General features: G+C 36.6%; 1 protein-coding gene across 7 annotated transcripts in view; it reads left to right on the forward strand.

Annotated features, from left to right (window-relative positions):
- The window catches only part of diaph2 (diaphanous-related formin 2), a 377,371-nt gene that overhangs the window by 194,221 nt on the left and 167,312 nt on the right, over window positions 1-15,838 (forward strand). For all 7 annotated transcript variants that reach the window (XM_068325221.1, XM_068325222.1, XM_068325228.1 and 4 more), the window contains 2 exons: window positions 9,487-9,588; window positions 13,101-13,195. In XM_068325221.1, the coding sequence (XP_068181322.1) occupies window positions 9,487-9,588; window positions 13,101-13,195 (197 nt within the window). The remainder of the gene's footprint in view (window positions 1-9,486; window positions 9,589-13,100; window positions 13,196-15,838) is intronic.

The raw sequence follows: 15,838 nt of genomic DNA on the forward strand, positions 1-15,838 counted from the left end.
ATCAACTTATTTTTGATCATTATCAATATAATTTCCATTTTTGCAGAATAATCTAGTTTTCAATTTAGGTTTCTTCATGCATTCACTTAGATAAATACATACATTTGTATTGATGTAACAAACATGTTCTTTCTCAAGTGATAACATAGGAGGTATTATTTGGTTACTGTCTGTTCGCAGTAATAATACTTATATGATAATAACAATAATAATATATCTTTCGGTGGTCATTGCTATCTCTTGAATGGGTCATTTTTTGGAGAATGAATAGAGGGTTTAAGTGTTGTTACATTCTGATGGGCACATCCTTGAAGAAGAAGAGGAAGAATAAGAAATGCACTTCTCTTTCTTATTTGCCATATCATTTTAAATATTCTTTCAGTCTCTCTGTTTTCTCTTTGTGAGTTGTGCAAAAAAAGTTCCATTCCTGTTTCCTGTATCTGACCAAATAGATATTCCACCCACATGGAGTGCAAGTGCACAATCTTCAGTCTAACTAAAAAAAAAAAAAAAAAAATCAGTTGAAAATTGCTGTGAATGTGTACCAAAAATGGAATAGTAATTTGTATGTTAGCACCTGTAGGTCTAATTCCATAAGTTGTAGTCTTTATTAAATGATAGTAATATTTAATTTGCAGAACATGCACAATAGAGAGCGAGAGCAGGAGAGACCTTACAATACAAAATAGCTCATTTGTTGCATTTTACACTCTTAGTTTAATTCTATCCCGAGTTGCCATATGGTCCAACTGTAATCATTTCATTTTGGCCGTGACAACTTGAATAGGTTTTCCCTCCGCAATGTGATAAAGTCATCAATGGGGCACATGATACAAGCATTTAGTTACCTAAATCTCATTGCAAGGCCTATCCTTACCTGTTGGACCATGCACGTGTGCTTTGGTCTATTTTCTTGAGTTTGAGGGAAGTGGCTACAATTTGTGCAGACACTAGATGTCTTATGTGAGCAGACTTACATTTTTCGTGTATGTGTTTGTCCCCCAGTTGATTGCCAAGGATAAACATATTGCTGCTAACAAGCATGGAGTCAAGCTGCCACAATAAGAAAAAGCCATTTCCCCCTCCTCTTGTCCTCATCTCTCAGCAAACCTTGACATTTTACAGAACAGAAATGTGAAGTATTTCTGAAGTACTTTCACGCCTCAGTTGAAAAATAGGATAAAGCTTTCGGTTAAACTTCATCAGAACAAGGGATAATAGTTGAGCAGATTTCTTACAAATTAAACTTAAATGTAGACATTTCTGACAAGATATCATATGTCTCTGTCGGTAAATGTGAAGTTAGACACATACAGGTTTAATATTTCCTGAAAGGAATGGTGGCTATGCTGACAAAACAAAGAAAAAAAACAACAAAAAAAACAGCAACAACAAAATATTATTACTACTGCTAGTAATTGTAGCAGCAGTAATTTTCTAATAATTATAGTAATAAAAGAAATTAGTATGCAGCAAGTGAATGCAACTTGGGTCTGATTCAACTTTCAATTCAACCAAACTATTGAGACTTTGTATGAGCCAAAAATTTAAAAGGAATATACAGTATATTTTAATGTCAAAACTTAACTAAAGCTAATAAAACTTTAAGAAAACCTACAGCAATGATACCAACTGTTTTATCAAATTAAAAATTCCAAATTTCATGATGAAATAATGAAAACACAACAAAAAAAAGAAAATGTGAACAATAAATGAGTGTATTACAAAACAGAGCTAATTTTTTTTATCAGATGATAAATGCCCAAAATCCAATCCTGTATGCGCCACAAAACAACAGTCACTACAGAAAAAAAAAGGTTGTTTCTTTGCACCAGATAGTGTTAATGATGTCCAAGGGGTTTTTAAACATTGTTTTTGAAAGAAAACCATTTAAAATACTACAAAAAACAATTATTCAACAGCATTTTGCTTGGTTGGTTTGTTATCCAAAGTTGGATTTGAAAACAACACCAATCACTTGTATCACATGTGTAAAGAACAGCTACCTTCATACTGTCATTTTCTTTTTTTTTCTGTTAGCACATGGTTGAAACAAATGCTGTAGTGACATGTATCTTAAGTTTAGGGCATTGAATGTCACACTTTCTAATATATTATTTGAGAGAGGCCATTGTCAACTTGAGTGTGCTGCTCAAGCAATCCATTGAAAGTGTTTCAAAGGAACGGTTTAGAAACTAACAAGACACAAACTCTACCTCGGTGAGGGTTGAATATATCCTTGATGAGGTGTTGGAGAGTTTGCCCAAAATGAAAAGAACACAATCAAATCTTCCGCCATTTAGTTATCAGAGAAGCAATCAATCCCAGTGATTGTAAGTCCAGATCAAGGGCGAATATTTTTTGCATCCATAAAATAGAGAAAGTCAGGGAAAGAAACAGTTTGATGTAGTTAATCAAATACTGAACTTCACCATGTGCATTTGACAATGGAAAAAACACATTGCTTAGAATAAAATACAAAAAAAAAAAAAATCTAAACGAAAATCAAAGCCCAAACATCTGGAATCAGCAATGAAGACCATCATACCTTTGTTGATGCAGCCTTTACCCTTAAAGAAATATGTATTAATATTTTAAGAATGACCTGGAAAAACTATACAAGGACCTGTTAACAAATTATTGGCTTGTAACATCAGTGTTGCTGATTGACGACTTACAGAGTTTCATGCATTTTACATGTAATTGATTTTTAGGTTGACTGTGACCGATTGATGACCTAAAATAGCTGAAATAACTCTGGCTGGCTGTTTCTCACAGATGAAAACAATTGGTTTTCCCCTCAGTGGATTAATTGTCTGTTATGCTGCCTTTGTGTAAAGGGATACTTACACCCTTGATAACTGATGATTAGTCTCTGACATTGTTGTGGTGGAATTTTGAATCTCTTATTTGCAGAATTGTTTCAGTACAAACACATTGAAGTATTGTCAAATCACAACTGGTACCACCATTGCATCTCAGCAGGGCTCAGGTACTATGGCACTATCAGGACTGTAGGTAGGCCATTTCAAAGACCAATTGTAACTTATACTTTGTTGAGTCATTCAAGGGTTGACACACTTGGGATCATTGCCTTGCTACATGATCAATTAAGCTTGCATTTGAGTTTGAAATAAGTTACTTGGAGAAAGCACTGTTTTTTGCAACTGAACTCAATTAAAATTAAAAGGGAATATCACCTAAATCAATCAGACAACATTGAAATATATGTCTGTGTCTATACTGTGTGACTTTTACCCTATTCTATCTTTGTGTCACTGCAATGATCATATCAATATGTGGATGGAACAAATTATTCTCTGGGTTTAAATTAAGACAAGACAGTTTATTGTCTTTTTAAAACAAAATGAAAGACTGAATATCTGAGTTATAAAAACAAAACAACCCCCCCAAAAAAACCCCTAAACAAACAGAAAACTAACTAAAACAAAAGACCATATCACACCAGTGATCTTAAACGTGCCTCTAGTAAGTCAAAGCTACTTTTTTTGTTGTTATGCAACTCAGATTTCATATAATCTCCTGGTTGACAACAGTCCCAACTCAGATAACTTTTAAGTAAAACAATACCATTCTTTAACCAAAGGTCTTCAAGACTTTTTTTTCCCTCCCAGCTTAAGTTTATAAGCTGTTTCCATTTGTTCACTTGAATATTTTAATTTCCTTTATATTCACAGTTATAGTTAGTACTGGGAGAATTTGTTTATTTTTATAAATTACATTAGCTGATTTTTAAATTTTGCTTTTTTCTGCCCCGCTACCTGTTTGTTCACTTTTACGTTATGCACTTATACTTCAGTGTTCTGTAAAGCCCATTCAGTTTTTTTATTGTAAATATTATTAAAAGATGCAGACAACAACAGTTAGATATGTAAACTTCTGAAACATGCAACATGTAAAAGATGTAGACGACAAACATACATGACAACTTGTGAAACATGCAACATGTAAAATGAAGAGAGGTTGTACAGTCACTGATAATATTTATGTATTTATTTATTAATTTAAAGATCACCAATGAATCAGGCTTCTTAATATAGTCCAGCATTGTATGGTACTGGTAGAAGTATTAGAGTCTATGTAGATATTAGTTATTCTGTAAATTGTCCAAGAAACAATTTTGAAATATATGTTTTTCTATCTTATCTCATAGTGTACCTGATCCAGACTTTAGTATCAGGTGTTGGGTATTTAAAGCCAGCATGACATGGTAGGGACAGCCATTTTGACCATCAGCGGAGTGTCTTCCCACCATTGCTCAAGCTCATTGGATCACAACAAGCCGCCTTGGCACCACCAGAGAATGGTTTCCTAGCTTGGCTGTCAGGCTCAATCCATTTGCTGCCCTCAAGAGCATGTCTCCATGACCAATTTAAGGGGCAGAGTCAGAGCCTTCCCACACTCTCTGCCACTGAGAGCAAGAACAGCAGTCATGTGTAGATGTGAGAAGATTAAATATATACTTGTCAAAAGGCTATACAAAGCCCCAGGTCATTGACAATGCTGAGTTATTGATTTGATGGATTTTATTTTATTTGCTTAGCACTGTTATTGTTTTTGTCTATTTTAGTATAAAAAACAAAGTTGCGATTTCAGACAGGCAGTTACAAACAATCTATTGATGTTGTTATTCTGTGGATGCTTCCACTTCACATTAAACATGAAGTATGTCTCACCAACCTACATTCTGTATCAATTTAGATTGATTTTAATATTAAGACTCCAAATGATATAAATGATATAAATATTTAGGAAATCAGTTGCAGCATTTTATCCCTTAACCTCACGGCAGTTGTAGGTTTACATTTTTGAAAGAAGCTATTTTCATTGAAAATATTTGCAGCTGTCCCTCCCTTCTACTCTTGAGATAAAAACAGGGAGCAAGGTCACTAAGGGAGATCTTTGTTTTCTCAATTATAAGAGGAGGCACTTTTCTTGCTGGGCCTTGCTCCAGGCCAGCTGTGTACCCTGCATTTTGTGGGCTGAGCCTCTCCTTGCATACTGAAGACATTACTGGCCATAGGTCGGAGGTCAGTGTTGCTTTGTGGAACTTGCAACCGTAACACACACCTTTTTTTCCCTCCTTTTTAAAGTTTTCGTGAATACCTTAAATCACGTGGTTTTAGGAAGATGTATAGCTTGGAATTCTGACAAGCAAGACCCATATGATTCAGTTAAACAGGTACAAACATATATTTTAAATGTGTGCAAACACTATACACAGTTATATACATATCAGCCACTTCCCCTCTGCTTGTTAGAGACAGGAATGATGATCCTATGCTTGTTTGTAACTTGGAACTTGGAACACTTAGCTGACATTATGTATCATTTAAACTGATATTGTGCACTTTTTGTGTTCAGGTTTAATGTGTATGATTAGTGTGAGTTTGCCAAGTTTGACGTAAAGGAAAAGATTTTAAATCTGAGCATAATAAGGGGCTTCCTTTTTGAGTGTATGGCTTTGGCTTTGCCAAATTAGTGGGAGGTATGGACTGCATATCCACACACTAAATTGGCCTGGGAATTGAGAACTGTTCATTAATGGGAGGAATTAATCACAGATGTGTTTCACTGATCACTTGTGAGTTTTCAGATGTTAGACACATTATTTTTCTAAACCTTCAAACATTATTCCAGTTATGATTGTGCCAGGGACTTTTTTTACTGTCTTTCAAGTTTTTGTCCTGCTAGCAGCGATAGCAATGTTTTTTCAATGGATTCTGCTCCTAATAACTTTTTTTTTTTTTTTTTTAAAGTAATATCCTCACTCGTTATATTGTTTGATTTGCTTTCCCCCTTCATCACTTCTTATACAAGCCTGGAGGGGGTCAGCATCTTGACTAATGAAGGGTTTAAATTTATTCACAGGTTAGACAGGTTGGCAGCTCTTGAGCACTTCATCCCTCAGTCCCTGAGATGAAGAATGGGGCACATGTTTTCACAAGTGGGGGAATAAAATGCCGCCTAGAGGGCACTACATTGTTCGGCCCATTTTATCTTCCTTTGCCTTTTTAGTAAATATGTTCGTTAAAGAACTGTGATCTTCAGTACCCTTTAGTTCTTTTCAAGGCCTTTTCATTTTTCTAGTGTCTGATGTTGTAGCTCAGCTTAATGGTGGATGTCCAGAAGTGAACATGTGGTTCTGTTTAATATTATAATGCCCAGGGTTTCATGGTTGTCTTGTGGGATATATCACATGGACTGAAACCAAGATAATAAATCTGGGCCAGGAAACAGACTTGATGTCCAAATGTTGGAGAAGTCATGTTATCGTAGAACTTCCCAAGGGTATACCTCAGTCCAAAACCCACAGAGTGGGCTTAATATTGATGCCAAGTCAACTTGAGTAAGCCAAATCTAATTTTCCTCAAACAGTCATGTATTTCTGTTTGTCATATACAATTTTTATTTGTGCAGGAAGCTTAAACTTGAGTGTGACATTTATGGTTACTGGAGACACCCCTTGAAGAGCTTCTACAACGTGTTATTTGGGGAACAATGTAAAATATGTTGGGTTGATTTTGAAGTACTTCTTTTACATACGTCTCAACTGATTGACTATTTGTAGTAATGAATTGCTATTTTATTTGAATTGCATTTGTATAAAATATTTGACCGTCCAACTAAAAGCATTCATCGCAGGTATGATCTGTCGCCAGCCATCTACCTAAAGGGTCATTTATGTCAATGTTGGACACTACATAATATAATGGGTGCAACATTTTGAAAGCCCTATTTACATTTGTGATAGTTTTCTCGTGGTTTTATTCTAATTTCTATTATCTTATTCTACACATCAATCAGGAAATGATTGCATTTCGTGCAATGCATATGTGATAAATCACCATTGTACACAACGCCTCGAGCAAAACCGGTGAGCTGCCAAAAACTTCCACATCATGTTCATTACAAATGACTCTTTACAAAGTGATTGTGAGGGAGAGTCCATAAACAAATATAAATCTGGACAAGAGAGTTGGCATCATTTTCACAGTATTATATTTTAGCCACTCGGCAACTAGTAAAACACGTTTATATGTTAGGAAGGACTTTGATCAGCTGTTGTGGAACTGCTCTTTGACACAGGTTGAGCTTTGTTGGCTGATAGAGTAATGGATAAACATTCCACAAGCCATTTTTTATTAATACAAAGCAAAGCATTTGCCATTAATTCCAGCTTAGCATGATGCTAAGTGCATTGTGTAGACTAAAGTAACTAACTGACTGTTTTTTGTGTTGAAATCATAAGTTTGATGTACTGCTGTGACCAAACATCAGGCTAAAAAGCTACCTATAGCCTTCCTGTCATACACCTGGTACATTAAGTGGTGTGGCAGCTTAGATGTATACAAGTCCTCTCGGGTCCATCAACTCACATGCAGTGCTCCGAGGAAACATGGCATAATTGAGTCGGCCAGCAAATACTGTCACAGAAATCATCCAACTGATGCCACTACTTAGTTCCCAGTGGGGGAGCTTTTCAGACGATCGGATGGAATATGAAAAGAAATTAACTGTTTCAGATTATTGAAGACACTGTTTTGTGTTGAAGTTGAGCTAGCATGGGGCCCTGGGGATAAAGGTGGAAACAGCTGAGACACACGATGAATGGTGTAAGAGCACCCTGCTGAGAGTATAATGTGTCTAGGTGAGAGATTCAAGTTACTGTTCAAAAAATAATGGAGGTTTAAGAAAACAGCTAAGTCCAAAATGCAGGGAAATTCTCTCTCATTTTAATTCGCTGTCCGTCTCTTGGGCCATTTTCTCAGGGAGGTCATTGTTTATTTTTGTTGACTCTTTGCCACATGAAATCCAGCATGCTAACTTGGGCCTCACATTAACTCAATATATGTTACCTTGGTTGTTTGACTGTTAACTTCCATGTTATCATTTAGAAAAAAAATAATTGCATTTTTGATACGGTCAACCTATTTCTCTTAAATGCATGTTTTACTAGCCCACTTGTCTCTCAGTCTTGTCCGTCTTCAACGAACACCTTCAGACAAATAATCAAGAAATAATACTATATGTAGGATCGGAACATACTTTGGCTCTTTCAAGTACTACTTAATAGAATAAACAACCTAATTGTAAATGTAATGTTTTAACAGCAGATGTTGAAGTTGTGCTTGGACCATTAGCATTGTATTTCTGGCTGCTCAAGACATGTTTTGGATTTTATTTTATTTTTTTCTTCAAATATGTAAGCCGGCGCTCAGGGAGTATATGTTTGTTCTAGATTCCCTTTGAGATTTCCACCTTGGACTTAAATCATGCATCTTGCAGAAGCAATTTGGAAGGGAGGGAGTGGGGGTCTTTAAAATGTTCTGGCTTTAGTTTTTTGGAGAAAAACAGTCCCTTCCTCATCACTGTTGCATGTCCAGTTGAACAAATCTTGACTCTTCCTTGACTGTTCATTACAACCTCATCTATGGTGTCAAACCTTTTTTGTCATTGAAGTGCAACTGGCATCTAATTTCTCCCCAGAGACTCCCTAATGTAGCCTTTGTATAAAACAAAAGCATCCTGGTTTTTAACCATTTTGTCTTTAGTGGTCAGTTGTAACAAAGACTTAAATCCATTTTATGAGATTGAGAGGGGGCCAAAATTATATTTGGCTTCTTCAAATTGACAGACTGCGCCTAAGGGAAGAATCAACTATGTAGAAACTGTCATTTTGACTTTAATGTACATGTTGGTAAACACAAGGCATTAGATCGAGTCATCTGTGCAACACTGCTATGAAGTTGAGGCTGCTATTTCAGCCTCCACTGAAATAGCAGCCGCCACTGCTATTTCAGGGGAGGCTGCCGCCAATCACAATTTTCATAAAAGTTATAAAAACCTTAATAATTATTAGTGCCATATCTGCAGCACATGTCTCATAAATACAAGACTAGCCACAATGTAAACAAGACTTTTTTTGTCTTCCTGAGCTGCAGAGCTGCCACCCATCTTATTTTAGCTTTATGTTATGTGAAACTCACTTCAGTCTATTTTGTGCTAGTTTAAAATGTGGGATGGATTGTCCTTTTGAGCTGCAGTACAATTTTGAAATCCAGATACTGAATATAGCTGTACAATTTATTATTTCAGCATCAACATCACAATTGTCACATCTGCAGCAGTCCCATAGCTGGACTGTCTGTGTGATGAGGAGGAATAATCGAGTAGATTTGCGTGATCGTGTGATTGTTTTGTGACATTCTGCAGATCCACATGCTATGGTGAAAAGAAAACAGATACTTTATCAAGTCGGTCACGTGCACAGATGCAAATACACACCTGTTTTTACTCAACTTAATCTTTAATGCATATGTTGAAAACCAAATCACTTTCTGGTATATGATACCTTACTGTGTTGGCTTTTGATAATGTTTATTTCATGCCATAGTAGTAGTAGGTAGTACTTTATTGGTTCACGTAAAACTAAATTTAATTGTTTTTATTTTTTCCCTGCAGTAAAAAATAAACTCAACGATGAGAATGACGGCAGAGCACATCAGTTCAAGAAAAAGACTAAAGAGCTACGAATCTTGGATTCCAAGACAGCACAGAATCTTTGTGAGTATAAAAAACAAAAAAACTATAAACTGTATTGTTTGGGTGTTTTTCAGCCAATAACTACATGTTTAACATCAGTAATTTATAAAATACTATAGCAACTTCTCCCATGACCTTTCATGTCATAATGTTCGTTTTATTTCCCATGGCACCCACTGCATTTTTACACCCAAACACAAACTGAAAAAAAAAAAGAAGCTTTTTCATTGTTGCCCACAAAAAATAAAAAACAAAAAATTCGAAGCAGTATTGTATTTTACTGAGCCCTTTGGGGGAATGTTGTCTTGGCAGTCATTTAGTGGTCACCACAAGTGCATATGGACTGTGTCCAAGCTCCCTGTCTGTAATAACGTGTGAAGTAAATAACTATCAGAACTGATTTCTCAAACTACATGTTGCTGTTTTGAATGCCCATAAGTCTGGGTAGACTAAATAGTTCATTGACAAATGTTTATGTTTATTCACTTCATCTCTAAGCCTTGTATATTTTGTTACTTCTTGATATTTGTCAGTGATTATTTAGAATTAAATTCAGAAACTATTCTAACAGCTCAAAACGTCTTCCTTCCACCATAAATTCCAAAATTCAGAGACTGTGTGTGTCTGTGGATTTGAACTGTAGCAAATGAGTGACCTAATTTTTCCCCGTCCCTTTCCCTGGAGATGCAATGTGGATGACAACAGTTCACAACATTTACCTGTCAAAGCCAAGATTTTATGTCGCTCTCCTTGCATTCTTGCTTGCACAACATGTAAATATTAACATTGTTAATTTGTTGTTTTTGTATCTATCCACGGCTTCATCTTCTTGTATATTCTTGCACTTTGCAAAAGTGATGCCTCGACTAATTATTCTGGTCAGCAGTAATTTGAACACAAGGATGAAACATCTATTACTATATGTGTGTGCCTCTGAGTATGCATGAGCATTTGAGGATGCACATGTCATTGCAAATGTTTATGGGCTGTGACAATGCTGATAGGTGTTTCTGCCATCCTTGATTACAGACCCAGCAGATGGGCTTTGAATTTGCAAGGATGCAGAAATAAGTATAGAAAATATCGTCTCCAGAGTGGCAGTGGCTGGAAGGCATGTGGTTCTCCACAGCTACGTAACCTATTCCAAACACCATGTTGTCTGACATATTCTACAGGATCATAGATCATATTTCCAGCCTGCTGTGGAGACCTCTAAACTCCCTTCAAATTTTGATGTGTGTTAGTATTGAAGGTCCAGTGACTGGGATCAATAGTGGGACAAAATGAATGATTTGATGTCAGTGTCACTAATGTATCATGGATATTATGCGCACCTCTTTCTGGAAGATTGTGTGCACATACCTGTCTTCTTGTCTGAAAACCAACTTGCAGGTTTTTTCTAGGTGACCATTTGATTTGTGGCTAAGGCCTGAATAAACAGAATGATAGCTGTCGAAATGAAGTAAGATATGAGCCAGGGCGGTTTTTTTGCAATGAATGAAAGAAATCATGGCACGGTGGGTAGCGCTGTCGCCACACAACAAGGCAGTTCCGGGTTGTTCTCCCCATGTCTGTGTGGGTTCTCTCCGGGTTCTCCGGCTTCCTCCCACCTCCAAAGACATGTAGTTCAGGTTAATTGGCCATTCCAAATTGCCCCACCTCACGCCCTATGCCAGCTGGGACAGGCTCAAGCTCCCCGTGACCCGCGCAAGTGGGTAGGAAGATGAATGAATGGATGAAAGAAAACCCTTTAGAATGTTATTTTTTACTTTGCAGTTTTCTGAATAGTACTGGACAAACATCAGTTTGTGAGAACCTGACAAGAAGCTGGAGTATAAAGATACTGCCGAGCTATTGATAGGTAAACATGGTAACTTGCAGCACTTACAACTTGAGAGGCAGGTCAACAGACAAGTTGAGGTCAGGATTTAGCTTACACCAATTCATTCACAACATTTAGGAGTACAGAGCTTGGCCCATCGACAAAAGCAATCAGCAGCCTTTTTCAGTAGTACAATTAGTTGCCTTTTGTATTGCATGCAGACATCAAATCAGGAAAAAATTGTAAATGAGAAAAAAAATAATTTAATCATCTGCAATCAGTACATTATTTATGACATTGAAAGATCACAAATAATGCAATTACTTTGATGACCCATAGGCCATGCTTAGCAATAATTATTTTCCTTTTCTTCATAATAAGTCAGAAAATAAGATACAAGTAAGGATTATTCGACAGCTCTCCTCCAAGTGAAATTTGATTGCAAGTTTGTTTGTTTTTTCATTGAGTTTAATCAAAGGTCATATGTGTGAAACCATTGAGAGAGAGAGAAAGTAAATTTACATGAGTCTAGTACTGTATTTATTACCAAAATAATATGGAAGCAGGTCAGTCACATGGACCATTAAAAGGTTGACACAGTGAAGCCAAATATATTGTCATGACCATGTTGTAATGCTGCAAACCTTTTTGATAATTAATATTTAATAGTAATCGTGTAACCCACTAACTTCCATTTATTTCAACCCAAGTACATATATCAGGTTCCTGTGCTGCAGCAGTACAGCAGCTGTTGAGTGAGTATTCTCCAACTCATTACCGCACATCAACCTGTGACTTCCAACTGGATACACCAGCGGCTCCAAATTCTTCTGTAGATACTCCACCTGGACAGTGAAATGCCATCGAGGCTGTCCCCCAAGGCAAATATAGTGTAGGACACCAATTACAGCAAAAGTTGACACATTAATGTAATTAGTACAGATTGCCATAATTTGTGGATCCTTTATGGCGAATATTTAAACAAAACAGAAATGATATATTTAATACTATGTATTATCTCATTCACTGATTTTTGTAAAATATACACTTTTTTGAAAAATGGATGCTATTCTAAACAATATGGGACATGGGCAAAAAAAAAAAGAAAGATGGTAAGAAAGGACAGTTCTGAGTTCATAACAAATATATGGTCATGATATTTCACAGGTAAACACAATGGCTTCAGGTCTAAACATTGCAATTGTAATGAACTGGACATTCACAAAAGTCAAGCAAGGTCAATAAAAGGGTCAGAAAACACAATTTTCTAAATGATTTTTTCCATAGTTTGTGGAAAACTTCCTAAAATTGTCAGCAAGCACAGTCTGCAAAATATGTCATTCACATCTTGTAGTTGCCCAACTTCTCTGAAGTAGGGTTGAGATTTCTGAGTTTATTCATCAAATTCATGCTTCCTGACTAGAATGTTAGTGCTGTTATTACACACATTGTATTTGCAGTTAAGAATAAATGGTATTAACTAATAAGCACTTTTCAATGTCAGCAGTGGATCTTGATGTTCTCCCTTTTAGTTTTTGTCAGGGTGACAGCAACTATCTTGTTCAGACAAAGAAAGTGTGTGAGTTTTCCAAAGTTAGGTATGTTGTCATTTTGTCTGAGGAGCAATAAGTTCTGAAATGTCTCCACAAACCCCACAGTCTAATAAAAAAAAAAGAGGGGAAATGACTCTCTTCTCTCTCCATCACAACAGCAATTTTCTTGGGCTCGTTCCGCCTGCCTTATGAAGAGATCAGGGACATTGTGCTGGAGGTAGATGAGGAAAGACTGAGCGAATCACTCATCCAGGTAAGACTGATGTTCAGTTTGGTGTGTTAGTGCTTTCATTCACGCACGCACGCACGCACGCACGCACACACGCGCACACACACACACACATACACACACACACACACACACACACACACACTCACACACACACACACACACACACACACACACACACACACACACACACACACACACACACACACACACACACACACACACACACACACAGCCTTATTTTTGCCATTTGAAAAATGGGTGCAGTACTGTGTGTATGCTAGAGAGATGGTCATGTGAAGTGATAATCATTAAATTTAAGTATCAGAGGAATAGCTCTGTGACCCTTTCTGAATGCACTACGGTCTGTTTTTGGCACAAGTCAATCCCCCCATTCTCATGTGGACCATAGAGACACCCCATTCATCTTCTTATAATGGATGATGATGGACAAGGCTTGGCAAAGTCTCCCCAGCTCCACCCGTTTTCCCTTCCTTCCTTTGTCTTAAACTATAATTGATGAGCTTCCTAAAGGCTACTTGTTTTTCGTCCATGTTTATTTATTTATTTATTTATTTTTGTCCAGGAAGCTATTCTTTGAAAGCAGGGTGGGCACAGCTGAGGTGAAGATACTATAATAAGCAGGTTGAGCCTGAATATTTGTTGCTTAAGCACCAAAGTTCTGCTGAAGTCTTTTGTCTTTATTTTTTTTAACTTTATTTTTGTTCTGTTTTGTTTGTCAGCAACGGTCGGGTTCAAGTTTTAGCTGCACTTTACTGTCTATGATTGCACTAAAACCAAATGTTTACAAAATGCAAGTTATGAGCTATGCTTTCAGCCCCACCCCCCACCCCTCTCCGCCCCCTGCTAGATAGCAGATGGCTACAATATCAGCTAAAACTGAGTCTCATTTCTTCCCACGTTTTGGCGGATGGATACATCAGTTCAGGCCGGATCTCGTTCTTCCCCACCTGTTGATGGAAGGATACAACTCGTGCTCGTGATTTTTAAAATTATTTTCATACTTTAACATTGATTATGTAACTTATATATAATTACTTATGCACAAGCAATGTACGCGTGTCTATTGGTTGATAAAAAAAATCTTTTTGTTTGTAATTTAGAGGTTTTTGGGGCTTTTTTACAATGCTTGGACAGATTAAAATGATATTAGTTATTTTAAATAGGACATTTTTTGACTTACAAGTTGTTTTACTCACTAGCTCAGTCACGGAAACTCATACGTTGAGGTATTAATGTACTTAAATGTTGGAGATTTTCAGATTTGAACATGAGAATCAATCTATTTTTCTTTGTCATGTCATGAAAAAACTTTCAATGTTTCAATTAGACCCATAAATTTTATGTCAAATATCATTCATCCCATAGTTCCCATGTTTCTTAATCAATTATAAACTTAAGCAGTATACACCAAGATGTTCAAAATGATGCAAGTCTATTTGCAAGAGTGAGAACTTTTAATGCCCCCCTAAAAAAGATTCTTCTCAACACGTAATAAGCCTTTTGTCTCATTCCAGGTGTAGCGTTATTCAAGTGTAGCTTTTACCTTCAGGGGAAAGAAAAATAAATATATTACCAATGTACTGATATATTATATTGCCTTTCCCACATGGCTTATCACCTAAGACTTGCACAGGAGCTACTGTGCTTCCTCTCAACTGCTTGGTTTTCAGACCCTAGTAAAATGTGTTGAGACGATATATATTTATACATGGCCTATCTGGAGAGCTACACTACAAGACTTTTTTTTTTTTTGAGCGCTGATAACATTTAATTGGTTAGCAACCTGACCATAAGTACAAAGTTCACATTTACAAAACTTTCAGACCCTCGTGAAGGAGAAAAAAGGATTTAAAGTTCACCTTGTATAAACTTTGGTTGTTCTGTAGTCATAGTATTGAACAGGGTAACTGAGTCCACATCTACTACAGTGGGGCCTGTTTTCACACAGGACCAGGCTACTGGTTGTCCAGTTTCTCAAGGCTGCCAGGCAATATGAAAGCTGTTGACATGGCTTGTAACTGATGTGCATATTTATAATACATATATACATACATTTTCATAAACCGCCACTGTATTCGCCGTAGCGGGTCACGGGAAGCTGGAGCCTATAATAATGAGAAAAAAAATGCTAAAATATTGCCAAAAATGACAAAACTGTAGATGCCGTTGAAATGATATATTTTTTGATTAGTTCTGTTACAGACGCGACAGCTTATCAACTGACCCAAAAAATAATGTTTTTCTATACAAATGAAAATCATTTATTGCTGTCCCCTTACTTCTTGACTTCCTCTATGTAACAAGTATGAATCAAGACAGTGAGGCTGTCTAAAAATCAGAATTTCTCAATGAGACCCATGAGAGTGAATGTGAGTCAGGGTAAGCACCTGAGAACAAAGTTAATGTCACAAAATCTATGGGGAGGGGGCAGAAGAAAACGGTTAACTTGTCAGTGCAGAAGAAGCCCACATCTGGCAACTGTGTCACTGCTGGTTACATAATAAGGGTAAAGACATGGAAAAGCTTGGACAGAACAATATGGATGGGAAAAAAAACAAACAAAAAAAAAACTTCTGAGATACTGATTTAGTGTCATGAAATTGTATGCACAATCTTTAATGCTCAATTATCCTCTATTTGCTT

The sequence above is a fragment of the Antennarius striatus genome, chromosome 10 (genome assembly GCF_040054535.1).
Source record: "Antennarius striatus isolate MH-2024 chromosome 10, ASM4005453v1, whole genome shotgun sequence".
In the NCBI taxonomy this organism is placed as follows: Eukaryota; Metazoa; Chordata; class Actinopteri; order Lophiiformes; family Antennariidae; genus Antennarius; species Antennarius striatus.